Source organism: Ctenopharyngodon idella, chromosome 3 (genome assembly GCF_019924925.1).
Source record: "Ctenopharyngodon idella isolate HZGC_01 chromosome 3, HZGC01, whole genome shotgun sequence".
In the NCBI taxonomy this organism is placed as follows: Eukaryota; Metazoa; Chordata; class Actinopteri; order Cypriniformes; family Xenocyprididae; genus Ctenopharyngodon; species Ctenopharyngodon idella.
Window position 1 is genome coordinate 23683881 of NC_067222.1, and position 14982 is coordinate 23698862.

The 14982-nt window shown below is 35.6% G+C and overlaps 1 protein-coding gene across 1 annotated transcript; it reads right to left on the reverse strand.

Moving 5' to 3' along the window:
• Nucleotides 1–362: 362 nt before the first annotated feature.
• Nucleotides 363–11511, reverse strand: zgc:123295 (uncharacterized protein LOC641564 homolog). The gene is made up of 6 exons (XM_051886306.1): nt 11416–11511; nt 2951–2971; nt 2679–2847; nt 1867–2135; nt 1629–1771; nt 363–819 (listed from the first exon to the last, which is right to left on the reverse strand). Exons 1-6 carry the CDS (start codon nt 11468–11470, stop codon nt 508–510), a joined length of 969 nt encoding a protein of 322 aa, XP_051742266.1. The 5' UTR covers nt 11471–11511; the 3' UTR covers nt 363–507.
• Nucleotides 11512–14982: the final 3471 nt, after the last annotated feature.

Genomic DNA, 14982 nt, shown 5'->3' on the forward strand with positions numbered 1-14982 from the left:
CACACTGTGAGATATAAAATCACAATTACAAGAAATCGTGGCGGAAATGGACATCTGTAGTTTTGTTAAACTGTGTGACTACAACATGATAACTGTTTAAAGATCATTTAATTTTCAATAACCACTATCTCTGATCACATTCCAAAGCACATATGCTTTAATTACAGATATTCAGACAGACTGAGTGTTATTGTAAATAATATATTAATACAAAAGTGGCTCCAGTGTATTTGCAGTGTAATACACCTAGTCAAAATAAATTCAGTAGTCTCTTATATAGTCTCTAAATATCAGTTCACATGCTTGCTGAACTTCATTAGTGCACAAACTTTAAATGTAAACAATGTACTCAATCATAAGAGTAGCTTTCCAAGATTAGTATATTTTTAAATGATAAAGAATAAATGACAGCATAAACATATACCTGCTCTCTTCGCCTATGAGAACTTGTACAGTACAATTGTCCTTTCAATCAAAGAACCCTGAGTATTGTCATTCAAATAATCTCTATGAAGAGAGAAATACGGAGCATATGAAAGGAATAATGGAGAATGTGAGAGAAATGGAAAATAAAAGCAGGTTAGGTGAGCTTCTGAATCCATCGGAAGTGAAGGAGACATATCCAGGCTGGTTAGTGAAGGAGACATATCCAGACTGGTTGCTGCCCATGATCAAAGAGTTGATCCAGTCCTGGTACTGAGACACTCGGGTGTATACACCAGGATAGTTGGGATCAGCACATCCTTGACCAAAACTCACAATGCCAGACTGAATCCACAGGGAGCCATTCTTAAAGACCATTGGACCTCCAGAGTCTCCCTGCACAGATAAACACTTAATATTTATATATCTGAAAAATATTTATCTGTGCATTTTTTTTTAAATTCATGTGCCCTTGTAATCTTTGATCAAAATAACTTCCCCTCCCACTTGCAGCGTCAACCCTTCTGTTCTCTAATGATGTGTTTAGGGACAACCTGTCACTCACATGACATCACATCACATGACAAACCACAGCCATCCAATCAATTCCCCATGGACAAAATCAAGTCCCACCCTACATTTCTTCTTGTTTGAGAAGCCGCTTCAAGAAAAGATTATCGCAACTTCCGTTTCATGGCAAATTTAACTGGTTTATGAAAAAAAATCCCATAGTGAAGTATCACAAACAGTTGTAGTGCACATGCATCAAACCTGCCAGTGCAGTGGAGCATTAAATGAGTTTAACCCTATGAATCTATAGGTTGCAGGGTTGCTAAATCAGTGGTATTCCCACTGAATTGGTCTACTTTAAAATGTTGCCGCAGGTTTTCCCCCGTGGGGTTAAAGGTTAGACATATTGCATACATTATATCCAACTGAAATGCTTGTATTGAGCTATTTTACACATTTTATATTCTAACAATGATAAAACTGTGCTAGATGATGAGTCAGACACTGCGTCCGAATAAGCCTACATATGTAGAATGTGAAAAATGCTACGGCAAAAGAGGAGTATGTCTGAATTTATATATTCAACAAACAGTAGGTGAAATGTATCAGATGACCTGCTACCTGGGTTAGGGTCATTGGGTCATTTTTTGTAATATGTAAATTAAAAAGGTTCAAATGAATGGTTGATGTCATACCTGACATGAATCTTTCCCTCCCTGATTCAACAATCCAGCACAAATCATATTGCTTGTGATGCCACCTCCATAAGCATTATTACAGTCACTGTTGCTCACAATTGGTATTATCACCTCCTGCAGTATGTTAGAAATCTGGTTGCCTGTGACAGATGAGAGGACCAATTTAATGTCATTTGACAGCCATTTACAGTAAATTGTTGAGCTTTACAGTATTTGCAAGTAAGTATTCACTCACTTCCAGACTGTAGCGTTCCCCATCCAGTGACCCAGCTCTCTGTACCTGCAGCAAATGTACTACCAGCAGCAGCCAGACAGACTGGGTTAATATAATCAGAGAAAGTCACGGAGGAAGAGAGCTGGAGCAGGGCTATGTCGTTGTCATCGCTAGGATTGTTATAGTTAGGATGGGTAATGACTTGACTCGCTGTCCTGTATTCCTCATAAGGGTTTGAGCCCGACTGGATCTGACGTCCTATGTAGACCTCAATGGTACCCAGGGAGGAACTGTAAATAGGTAAAGTCAGTTTTAATTCCACTGCGATCCATTTATAATTGTGTCTTGAGTTGTTTTAAAAGGGTTAGTTCAACCAAAAATGAAAATTCTGTTGTTACAAGACTTTCATTCATCTACGAAACACAAATGAAGATATTTTTAATGAAATCTGATATTTCTGTCCCTCCATCGAAAGCCTATTCACCCAAAACTCTGAAGCTTCAAAACGTTCATAAAGAGATTGTAAAACAAATCCATATGAATCTAGTGGTTTAATCCAAGTCTTCTGAAGAGGCAGATTTAATTTAGGCATTTATTCACATGTCAATATTAATCAGCAAACTTACATAGAGCACTCATATTTGGTAAAATGAAGCTCAAGCATGCTTTCTTGACGTGAACATCTCTCAAATTTCATTAAAAATATCTTCATTTGTGTTTTTTTTAAAGATGAATGAAAGTCTTATGGGTTTGGAACAACAAAAGAGTGAGTAATTGATGACAGAATTTTAATTTTTGGGTAAACTAACCCTTTGAGCTTCAAACTTGAATACCTCTGGAAGCAGTGAGCAGCAGACAAAACCCAGTCTTTATTAATCAGACTCCCGCCACAAAAATGGCCTCCAAAACTGACACTTTGAATGCTGACTTGCCACGGCCAGGACCCTGCTGCTGCATTTTCTCCTCCAACAATCTTGTTGTTGAGGGGAGCATGACCACATACTGATTACAGGAAAGAAAATGTTTGAATTCTAAATTAAAATGCCCTATAAGTAAACAAATGTAGAAAAAGAGTTTTATGGTCATTAAGACTATGACAACTTACCATCTAACTGGCAGAGAGAACCTGTCAGGGAGACAGAGACCAAATATTTGGTCACAAACTGGTTTCACTGTTTCACGTCTTAAGTGTTGGCACATACTATTGGAACAAATCAAGATGATACTTCCACATGAATTATAGCCATGTTGTCAAAAAGATTTCATTGTCAGGACATGAAAGTAGTAACTGAACATGCTAGTCCTGTGAGATAAGCCTGTTTCACACCATGCTATAGCAGTGTAACTACAGCAGTAGGCTCATGTGCTTTTACACTGACAGCATCTCTATACAGAAAATAGTCAATTTCTTGCTTACTAGATCGAGTATTTGTTTTTAAAAATGGCCATAAGATATAAAATGTTTATCAGAAGCTGGCGACAGAATTACTACAAATCCGGGCCGGTATTTATCAAGTTTCTCAAAGTGTAATGTACCAAAGGACAATTAATCTACACAGTGCGTATCTGAATTTTTTTTGCTTAAGTATTTTATGCTGCTTCATAAAAGCCTTTGTTGTCAAAGATTGTGTTAGTTTATGACTGTATTCTCTTTTTTTTTTTTTTTTTTTACTGTGTGCGGCAATATAGGCTCAGCACCGAACTCAACTACTATGCTGCTTATGAATGGTGTGAATACTCTTATCCTATTAACATAGAGTCTGAAATACACTGCCCTCCAAAAGTTTGGAAACACCCTAGAAAAGTGGGGTTTTGGACAATATTGGCATGAATCCTTTTTAATTTGTGATAATTTTGCACTGAAAAGGGACAACACAAACTATGAAAACATATTTTATTACATAAACAGTCTATACAAAAAAAAATAATTAAATTTTCGATTCATCAAAATATCCACCAATAGCATCTAAACTGGTGTCATGATCACCGTCTGTTCTTGGACTCTAATTCCCATAATCCTCCCTACCAGTCACATGCATACATTCCACACCAATCACCACACACACCTGTAGATCATCACCTGGACTATAAAAGAAAGAAAGAAAGAAAGAAAGAAAGAAAGACAGACAGACAGACAGACAGACAGACAGACAGACAGACAGACAGACAGACAGACAGACAGACAGACAGACAGACAGACAGACAGACAGACAGACAGACAGACAGACAGACAGACAGACAGACACCACCACCTCATTGCGAAGTCTTGTTTCACATTGTGTACATTTCTGAGCGTTTATATCTTTTTTCCTGTCTGTTTACCGTTTACGATTCCCTGCTGCCTGCCTTTGGACTGTTTGTTGTTATCTGGATTGTGAACGATATCTGCCTGCCCTGATCTACTGCCTGTATCCCGACCACGACTCTGCCTGTACCTTGCTGTTCTTGTTAGACCATGCCTGTACGACTACGCTCACCTTTCAATAAAGCTTTGCATATGGATCCCTGCCTGAGTCCAGCTCCGTTACAACTGGGTTCTAATTGGTTCATTGTATTCTAAACTTAATTGGCAATCAATTGTTGAAGCTATTAAGGTGTGCTGACCCAAAAATCTTTTACAAACCCGGGCCAAGTTTAAACCAGTAACCAGGCATCACAGCTGGCATAACAGCTTGACAATTATATATTGCCATTATTATGTAATCAAAATGAAAATTATTATTGCTGGTCTTCAATGATAATGTCAAGTCACTTTAATGTACTTAAATGATAAGGATTTATGCTGATATCGTCCAAAACCACACTTTGCCAGGGGTGTTTCCAAACTTTTGGAGGGCAGTCTAAATACATACTACTTACTCATTGCTTATGTGTGCAGCTAGTAGTGCTAGAAACAGGTCTTACAGCCACTTATAGGATTATTTTATTTATTGACATACTTGCACACATCTGACTACTTTTAGGCGTGTTTTTTTTTTTATTTTATTTTTTTTATGATGCTTGTATTTTTAATTGTGTAATGGTTTAGGTATGTTGTTGTTAATTTGTTAGACTGTTGGACATCAAATCACTGAGTATGACATACTGCGAGGAGGGAGTGAAACGAATGGTCAGTGTATGTGGATGTGGGCGCCTTGACTCCAAGACAAATTTCCTCTTGGGGACAATAAAGTGTACTGAACTGAAGTTTCAATAGCCTATGTAAATGAATAAAGTTGTGTTTGTGTGTTATTTAAAGACTTAATTTATGTTCTGTAGACCGGTCTGTTGCATTACGATTGCAAGTAGTATCAATAATGTCAAAAATGTGATGTGCAGTCAAATGTCCCAGTGTGTATGCTGTTTAAATGAGTGTTCGATCACCGACACTCTTGTTGTGCTTTGTGGAGCTTTTGACGTGTTTTATAGACTCGATATTGTTCTGCAGATATTGTTATAGCAGAGCCATGGGTGGAGTGTGAAGTCCAGCTCCCCCTCTCTGAATGTAATTTGGGCCAAATGTATGGCGGACCGGAAGGTTCAAAATTAGGACTAATGACTTGTCGTAAGAAGTCACTATGCTACGCAGCGACTCACTTTCTTTTTTAAATATTTTTTAAAGAAAGCTAAAAAAAAATCTTTTTACTGAAGCTAGCAGATGACTTTTCTGAAGTACTCTAGGTATTATGCACTCTCAGAATTATATATACCATTTAGATACTAATATACTCTTTTGGTACCAATATGTAGGCCTACCTTTGAGGTACTAATATGCACTTGTTAGGTAAAAAGGTGTACTTTTTGAAAGGGTACCTCCCCAGTGACAGCTTTTGTACCTTTTTTCTGAGAGCGTGTCATCTTAATTTTATCATTATCATAAAGTGGGTTTCATTTTAATCTTATTAGTTAGTATTTGGTATTTTTACTTTTTTTAATGTGAAGTACTTGGTGCCTGTTGTAAGCCCTAATGCTTTTTATTGTAAAGCACTTTGAGCTGCATTATGAAATGTGCTTTAAGTAAAGTTTATTATGACAACAAATGACTATAGTTAAGCAACATATGATACAGTTAAGCATCTTCACACACCAAGACCATTTTCACAAATATCAGCACATTTGAATACGTGAAATTGCATTTAATACAATTCAGTAAACACGTAATTAATATAAGTGACTTACACGTTTGATGCAATGTTGTCTGTTTTTGGCCAACGAAAATAGTTCCAAACAAATATCATACCAGAAATGTTGCGCATCTCCGAGCAGCAGCTTTGTTTCGACTGATTCAGTGATTCAATTACCCATTTAAGACATTCACTTGTTTTATTCTTGAATGAATCAGCCATTTGAGTGATTCAGTTAAATGATTTTCAGTTTTTTTAAGGGGCCATATACAAATATGTTGATTTAAGTAACACAAAACACTGACGGAGTATTGCTTCAGAACAAATGACACACAAAAATGTGTGCGACAAGTTATTAGTCCTATTTTTGGACCTTCCGGCCTGCCGTACTAATGGGTGGAGCTAGAATATCCAACCACACCCTACCCAAAATTCGAGTATGAGGTCTCTGCGGAACAAAAGTAATTGTTTCTGAATTTGTGGTTGTTTTGAAAATGGGTGGGTGTTTATAAATCATGCAATGAAAATGATCCCCTTCACCCAACCCCATATTACTGTCCTGCAGAGACCTGCACTTGGAAAATTCTATCCTTCCACCCATTAGAAGTACAGATAGGTGGAGCTCGATGTCATTTGACTCTGCAGTGACCACCACTTGGTTCTCATTTACTCAACCAACTTCATGAGGTGCATCCTGAGATGTTTTTTTTTTTAAGTAAAAAAATTTATTAAGCTCATCCATTAATACAGTAAGCCTATATAAATAAATACATTTTACATTTCGCTATCTTGGAATTATAAGGTACTATCTGCATTCTGAGCAGTTTTGAGATATTGAGCTTCAAAGTTTTTGCATTCCATATAGCAAAAATTATATGGGGAACAAGTTTCTTTCATACATGAAAATGACAGAGACCCTAAATGTATTCTAAATGAACAATATCAAAATCCTCTCAAATTTGTAAATGGGGATTTTTGGAATGGGTCAAATGCAGATAGAACCTTCTAATTCTAAAAAATCATTTTTCGCTTGGAATTATAAGGTTCTATCTTGCAAAACATTAACTGAAGCAATAATTTTCAAGAAACACAAAGAGTTTACTTATAATTTGTTTTAAAACATAAAATTAGCGTTGTAACAATGTGTCGACATGTTTGAGAAAGTTAAATTGAATGCTTTCTATGACATTTATTGCATATTTTAGGACAAATAATTATTTTCAAGTTAAGCATAAAAGGCAGTGCTAAATATTTTGTCCAGTGCAGATGTTCATTTTAGGTAGGAATGGTAGGTAATGAACCATTAGTAGTTTTTTTTTGGGGGGGGGGGGTTAGACAGAAAGCAGATATGTTAATACCAGGACTTTATTCCACAGAAAGTGGGACAGGTAAAAGCTTTTTCTCTAGAGACCAGTATGGATTGAAAAGGTAACCAGAAAGTTAAAAAGTTTGAAATAGTTTTACAGTTTTTCTCAGTCGCTTTGGTACATTTCTCAGATCAGAACTGAAATTCTCAAAACTACTCGTTCAACCACCACATCATCTAGTCACTTGTGCTCATCAAAAAAGCAGTTTCTCATTCTTTTGAACAAATTGCAAATTCTTTAGTACATTCAGGCAACTGATTATGTACAACTGTCTGCTATTTCCTACATTATCAATTGCTAATATCATGTTGCTCAAAATGTATTATATGTTTCTCTGTTGAATAGTCTTACCCCTCAAAACATTAGTTCACCGCACAAGTCATTAAATGCAAAATGGTTGACCTAGTTATCACAATGTGTATATACAAGTATATTATCTATACATTTCTATTAGACTTTTGTAAATGTGTCCTGAAGTGATGAATTTTGCAGGTGAATCCTGAATTTCACTAATGTATTCAGGGGAATGTAAAGCATTAGATCAACCAATGACCCAACCAGTTCTCTAAAACAGCTCAAAGATGCATGTCATAAATCTTCAACTGGAAAGCATATATAGACAGAGCACAACACAAGAGTTACAATTTCTGATAATGGAAGAACATCATGGAAACAAAAAGGGTCAACAGCTGGAAAGAAGAAGAGGAGTAAGGATGTGTGGTGGGAGGGTAGGGATGCAAAACAGAGGAAGAGATAAAGCAAAGGGGGCGTAGGCACGTTTCTGGTGAAATAAGGACCACTATTGTAAACAATGTTCTCAATCATGACCTTACAATGGCTTATGCGGGTCTAAAGGTGCAGCTGAATGTTTGGAGAAAAACCTTTTCCTCAATCATTCAAGTATTTCATAGACATAACAGGTATGTATTTCAGCAATGTGCACTGCACTCTAATATGGTATGCATGCTATAAACTTAATATTACCGTAGCATTTTTACACTTACAGGAGCATATTACACTTGCTTTACACTTACAGCATAGTAGGCTAAATGAACTTTATACAGATACATACTATATCACACACATACACATCAATACATATATACAGTGTATGTATATAGTCTTGTCTTTTTCATTTATCACAAGGACATTTTACAGTAATTTGTTGACAGATCAACAGTAAATACAAAACTGTGAATCCTGTCCAGTCTTTTGCAATCAATCTCCTATATACAGTAATGTGACCATTTGTACTGTTAAAATTGATATATGCCATACAGACAAAGTGCAGTCTTGTGCAGTTTCAATCACTGTCAGAAAAATTGTAGCCATAGTTTACATCTGAAATATTCATCACTGTTATATTGACAACATGGCTAAGCATTTTGACTATCTTGTTCGAGTACAATGACACAAGGACTTGTCATTCTGATGGCACTGATATGTTCATTGACATAAATACTTGCTTTTGAGAGGTGAAGGATTTTAAGCAGGTTACAGGCTTTTGCAGGTAATCCAATATGTTGTGCTGTTTGTACAAATTGTTTCGAGAAATGAACATACTGTTATGCAAATTTTAAGGATGATTCGAGAAATGTGCCAAAGCAACTGAGAAAAACTGTAATATTACAGCAGCATTTTTACACTTACAGGAGCATATTACACTTGCTTTTAGGGCTTGCATAGACTAGTCGAGTAGTCGAGAGATCGACTACTTCAACCACTAGTCGGCGCTGTCGGAAACAATCGACTACTCGAGTGTGCAATAACCGTAAATGAGTTCAAAATGCGAACGTCACCAACAGACACCACGCATCAGTTGTGTGGAAGTATTTCATCAAGGATGACAAAAATATCGTAATTTTTCTAACTCTGTAAGACTACTTTAAAATACATCAGCAGTAAGACAGCTATGCACAACTACCTACAATTGAAACATCCAACAACAAAGGCAAATGTTAGTGAGAGACGCACACCACGAAGCAAATGAGCATGGGTGAATTCTGTAAACAAATACGACTCTCTAAAAGCGGACGTTACGTCTGAAATGAAAGGCAAGAACGTCTCCCTCACTACTGATCTCTCGATGCGCTTGTATTTCTAAATGCAAACCAGCGATTCATGAGCTCGACCAAAGACTGCGTGTGGGGAGAGGACGAGCAGCGATGACTTGTCTTAGTCTATAAACTTTAAAGCCGGTTGAAGTAAGATTCTATTCGTTCTTGTAATTACTGTTGAAAACTTGGTAAATATAAAGTTATTATTATAAGTTTTTATTAAATTACTGTATGTATGCACATATAGCCTAGTTTGCATATACAATGCGAATGTTAGGAAATGTCGCGTGCAGCTATTTATTTGGCTTTACTCTGTTACATGAACATTAAAATATGTAATGTCATAATTATAATGTTTTGAGAGTTTACTTATGTAATTGTTGCATTAGGCTATGAATTAATAAACATTTATTAATAAGAACTATTTCATGTCTTTTCATTTACAGTAGCATGAACCACGAGTAGTCGAGTAACTCGAGTATTGTTTTGATAAGAAATCGACGAGCAGAAATCAGTAGTCGTGCAACCCCTACTTGCTTCACACTTACAGTATAGTAGGCTAAAATACAAATACATACTATATCACACACATACACATGACTACATATAAACAGTGTATGTATATAGTCTTGTCTTTTTTATTTATCACAAGGACATTTTACAGTAATTTGTTGACAGACCAACAGTAAATACAAAACTGAATCCTGTCCAGTCTTTTGCAATCAATCTCCCATATACAGTAATGTGTCCATTTGTACTGTTAAAATTGATATATGCCATACAGACAAAGTGATTGTGCAGTTTCAATCACTGTCATAAAAACTGTAGCCATAGTTTACATCTGAAATATTCATCACTGTTATATTGACAACATGGCTAAGCATTTTGTCTATCTTGTTCGAGAACAATGACACAAGGACTTGTCATTCTGATGGCACTGATATGTTCATTGACATAAATACTTGCTTTTGAGAGATGAACTAAGGATTTTGAGCAAGTTACAATCTTTTGCAGGTAATCCAATATGTTGTGCTGTTGGTACAAATTGTTTCGAGAAATGAACATACTGTTTTGTGAATTTTAGTAAGTTTTATTTATATAGCGCCTTTCCAGGGCTCAAGGACGCTTTTTTAAGGATTTAATTTTTTAAGGATGATTTAAGGAAATGTGCCAAAGCAACTGAGAAAAACTGTAAGTTTTATTTTAGTAGTTTTGATAGATAGATAGATAGATAGATAGATAGATAGATAGATAGATAGATAGATAGATAGATAGATAGATAGATAGACTGACTCTAAAAAATGCTGGGTTGTTTCAACCCAAATTTGGGTCAAATATGGAAAAACCCATACATTTGGGTTAATTTTTTAAATGAAATTTTTAACCCAGCAGTTGGTTTTGTCCATATTTGACCCAAATTTAGGTTGAAACAACCCAGCATTTTTTAGAGTGTAGCTTAAGTGAGTCTATATGGGCTTCTGGGTGTTTAAATTTGAATTTTGACAGTTGGAGTTTGAACAGACTTGGCTCATTGGTCCTCTTGCATTTGAAGTGGCTCATGCAGATAGAAACTTATAGAACCAAGTTAGAGTTCGACTTTATAGATAGAACCTTTTGTTTTCTAAATAAAAGTCCAAAAATGTACACAACTAAAAAAAAAAAAAAAAAAAAAAAAATCACACAATGTAAATAAGTTACAGAATAAGAATATGTGAATAACTCAATTTTGACAAAAATGTCAGATAGAACCATATAATTCCAAGGTGACGATTTGTAAAGAAATTCATATGAAAACCACAATGTATTTTATCTCCACAAACCATTTCAAACATTTAAGCATAAGCCTTTTAGATCAAAAGGTGTTTAAAATAATGACAAACGTAAATTCAGTCAAGTGGGTAATGTAACAGCCATTTCAGGTGTGTGTGTGTGTGTGAGTTACAAAGGTCCTTAGCAACAGGAATTCAATTGACTTGTCATTATTAAACCATTTAAACATTATTAAACTTACACTTAATTTTATAGACTTTAGTAAGATCTTACCTGCTATGTTGAGAAGTAAGGTTCCAACAACACTCAAAGCTGTGTTAAACTTCATACTTATGCTCTGGTCTGTGTTCTGACTGCTGTTACCTCTACTCTCAGCTCTCTAATGAGATGCAAAGCAGGTACTGTCGTGTTTATCAAGAGTTCTCAGCCCCCACCACCAAGAGACTCTGACTCATTGGAAGCCTTTGTTCTGTCAGTACAGTACACACCCCGGTCACCTAGGTATTTTTAAGGATGACTTATTGATTTTTAAGGATTACTTATTGATTTCAATTCAGTCGCTTTATACCAAGCGACACAATTTCAGACACCATTTCAGGTGTCTGAAATGGTGTAATGTGTTCATCTCAATGTTGACGCTTGCAATTTAGGACCAAAAAAAAAAGTATATTGAATGAGCATGCTACATTGTATATCTAAAATATGTTAAAAATACACAAAAGTCTTCCATTTTCATTACTTGGTGATCTTTTTGCTCTCAAACCTCCCTGTCTGCCTGTCTCTTATTAAAAACATTAGCCTACATAAACAATAAAGTTATCCAGTGATATTCGGATGGTAATTGTTTCTCATATAGACGTCTGTAAAAATAAATTTGCAATATGCATTCGGATGGCGATTTATTCACAGTGGAGGAGCGAGTTTTGTGGGAGCTGTGTTTAGTAGTAAAACAAACAATCTTACTGACCCCAGACTTTAGAAACAGTAATGTAGGCCCTATATTCATGCATAAAGAACATATTTAGCTTATGTTTCAAAGATAAAAGTTTTGCTGGTGAGTTCATTAGGGCAAAGATAATATATGAAAGAAGAACAGCTGAGTCATGAAGAGTAGCCTACTAAATATGTAAAAAAAAAAAATTTAAATCTTCTGTCTAAAAATGTGAGGTCACTGTGTGTCACACACACACACATATACATACATATATATATATATATATATATATATATATTTAGAGAGAGAGAGAGAGACTTACCTCCATCAATGTTTTGTAAAATAAGTATTGTTATCACTATTTTTCTGAGTGGCATTTAAATTTATAAAAATGTTAATGAAGATGACTGTTTGTCTTGCTCAGTGATCTAGTTTTACCAGTTTTATTTCAACAAACATGTTTTCAAAGAAAGCGTTCCCTCAAGCCCTGGGGGTTGATGTCATGTCACTGAATGTATTGTATTCATATGATGGGGCATTAGATTTTTTCCAAGCGTCACAATTTCCTTGTACCAGAATTCTGATTATTGATGTTCTCACAGTTCTGAGAAAAAAAAAGAAAAAAAACTTTTTTGTTTTTATTCTGTGGCACAAACAAGCTTCCATATATAGTCTGGAATAAACTACAGGTAAAGTGAAAAGACAACCATGGAAACAACACATACTCATTTAAAATGTCATTTATATACTGCTCTCTCATGTATGTTTGTATGAACTATTATTTTTTTGTTTATTCCTCAAATACATCAACGGTCTTTTTCTGAAAAGATCCTCTTTGCTAAATTCTATTATAGTCATAACTACACACAGAGGCATCATTCACTTCCCCATGTTATTTATTAGATGATTTATGAAAACACACACAGGTCTTTTCTCTGACAAGTCCATTCTCTTTCAAGGTGAAAAACCATCAGCTCATACACAGGGCTATATATTATCAGTGAATGTACTGTCACTTTTTTAAAGTTCAGTGGTAATGGAAATTTGAATATTGTTCACACCAGTGGTTCCCAAACACATTCCTGGAGGCCCTCCAACATTGCACATTATGCATGTCTCCTTAATCAAGCACACCTGAATCAGGTCATCAGCTCATTAGCAGAGACTCCAAGACCTGAAATGGGTGTGTCAGACAAAGGAGACATGGAAAATGTGCAGTGCTGGGGGGCCTCCAGGAATGTGGTTGGGAACCATTGATTTACATCATATTTATGAATCATGGAGTCAGTGCAGTGCATTTTCATGTCCCCATCATATATTTTGGATAAAATATTAAACTCAAAAGTTATAAAGACAGAAATCATATTATTTTAGTAACTGGTAATCAATTTAGGCAGCAAAAGATGGTTAAAAATTAACTTTACTTTGACACCCTCGTTGTCAGTTCAATGGTATATATTAGTGTAACATATAAGTGTAACAACATTAGTCATTCTACTGGTTTCAGTTTATTTGCCATGACAGATTGAACTCCATCAAAATACCCTTACAGTTTGTACACAGCAAAATCCCCAGTGTTAAATCAACACCTACAGTGTCAAATTTAACACCAGCCAAGTGTCTATATGTGTCCACACACTACACAGTGTTACATTTACATTTTTGAAAGTGTTAATTTTTTAACACTGATTTTCTGTTAATTCAACACTGTATATTGTTAAAAGTTTGCACAATTCAACACTTAACATTGTTGTTTTTACACCACACTGGTGTTAGTGTTAAATTACATTGTTAATGAGTAATACTATACTTTATTTTACACCAACACAAGTAGTGTGAATACAACAACATTAAAGGATTAGTTCACTTCAGAATTAAAATTTCCTGATAATTTATTCAGCCCAATGTCATCCAAGATTTTTCTCTTTCTTTCTTCAGTCGAAAAGAAATTAAGGTTTTTGAGGAAAACATTCCAGGATTTTTTCTCCATATAGTGGACTTCACTGGGGTTCAACGGGTTAAAGGTCCAAATTGCAGTTTCAATGCAGCTTCAAAGGGCTCTACATGATCCCGGACGGGTCTTATATATAGAAACGATTGGTCATTTTCTTAAAAAAAAAAAAAAAAAAAAAAAAAAATTATATACTTTTACGTAATCACGTTGGAAAGGTCACGCGTGACGTAGGCGGAAAAACTCCATCTCATTTTCTCCTCCAACTTCAAAATCATCCAACATCGTTGTTTTACCTTTTTTTGTAAAGGGTGTTTGACTTAATCTTTGCACGTTCGCTTTGTAAACACTTGCGCTTACGTCACGCGTGACCTTTCCAACGTGATTACGCAATGTGTGGTGCATCTCGGAGCAGTGCAAGACGAGCATTTGTGGTTAAAAAGTATATAATTTGTCATTTTTTTAGAAAATGGCTGATCGTTTCGCTAGATAAGGTTTTCATATTCCTCGTCTGGGATCGTGTAGAGCCCTTTCAAGCTGCATTAAAACTGCAGTTTGGACCTTCAACCCATTGTACCCACTAAAGTAGGGATGGGCATTTTTGGCAATTTTTCCATTTCGATCATCGATAGGTTTCAAAAACGGTTAATCGAGTACTTGGGGGGGGCAGGGTGTGTGCAGGGGGCGGGGCATGGCCATCATGGAGATAATGAAAATATCTCAAGACTGTTAGGAAAATGAATGTTAACAATAAAAATATGACATGAAAACGTAATTAGAACAGTGTTAGATTGATTATGAGGCAGCAATGTTATTACAGTTTTTCTCAGTTGCTTTGGCACATTTAAAATTCACAAAACAGTATGTTCATTTCTCGAAACAATTAGTACAAACAGCACAACATATTGGATTACCTGCAAAAGCCTGTAACCTGCTCAAAATCCTTAATTCATCT

What these genes read in the sequence shown, in the direction of transcription:
- zgc:123295 (XM_051886306.1), bottom strand. Translation starts at nt 11,470, where the DNA reads ATGAAGTTTAACACAGCTTTGAGTGTTGTTGGAACCTTACTTCTCAAC. An exon ending in GCTGCTCACTGCTTCCAGAG is followed by an intron (nt 2,136 to 2,678) that starts GTATTCAAGTTT and finishes ACCTATTTACAG; the next exon opens with TTCCTCCCTGGGTACCATTG. An exon ending in GAGGGAAAGATTCATGTCAG is followed by an intron (nt 820 to 1,628) that starts GTATGACATCAA and finishes TTATCTGTGCAG; the next exon opens with GGAGACTCTGGAGGTCCAAT.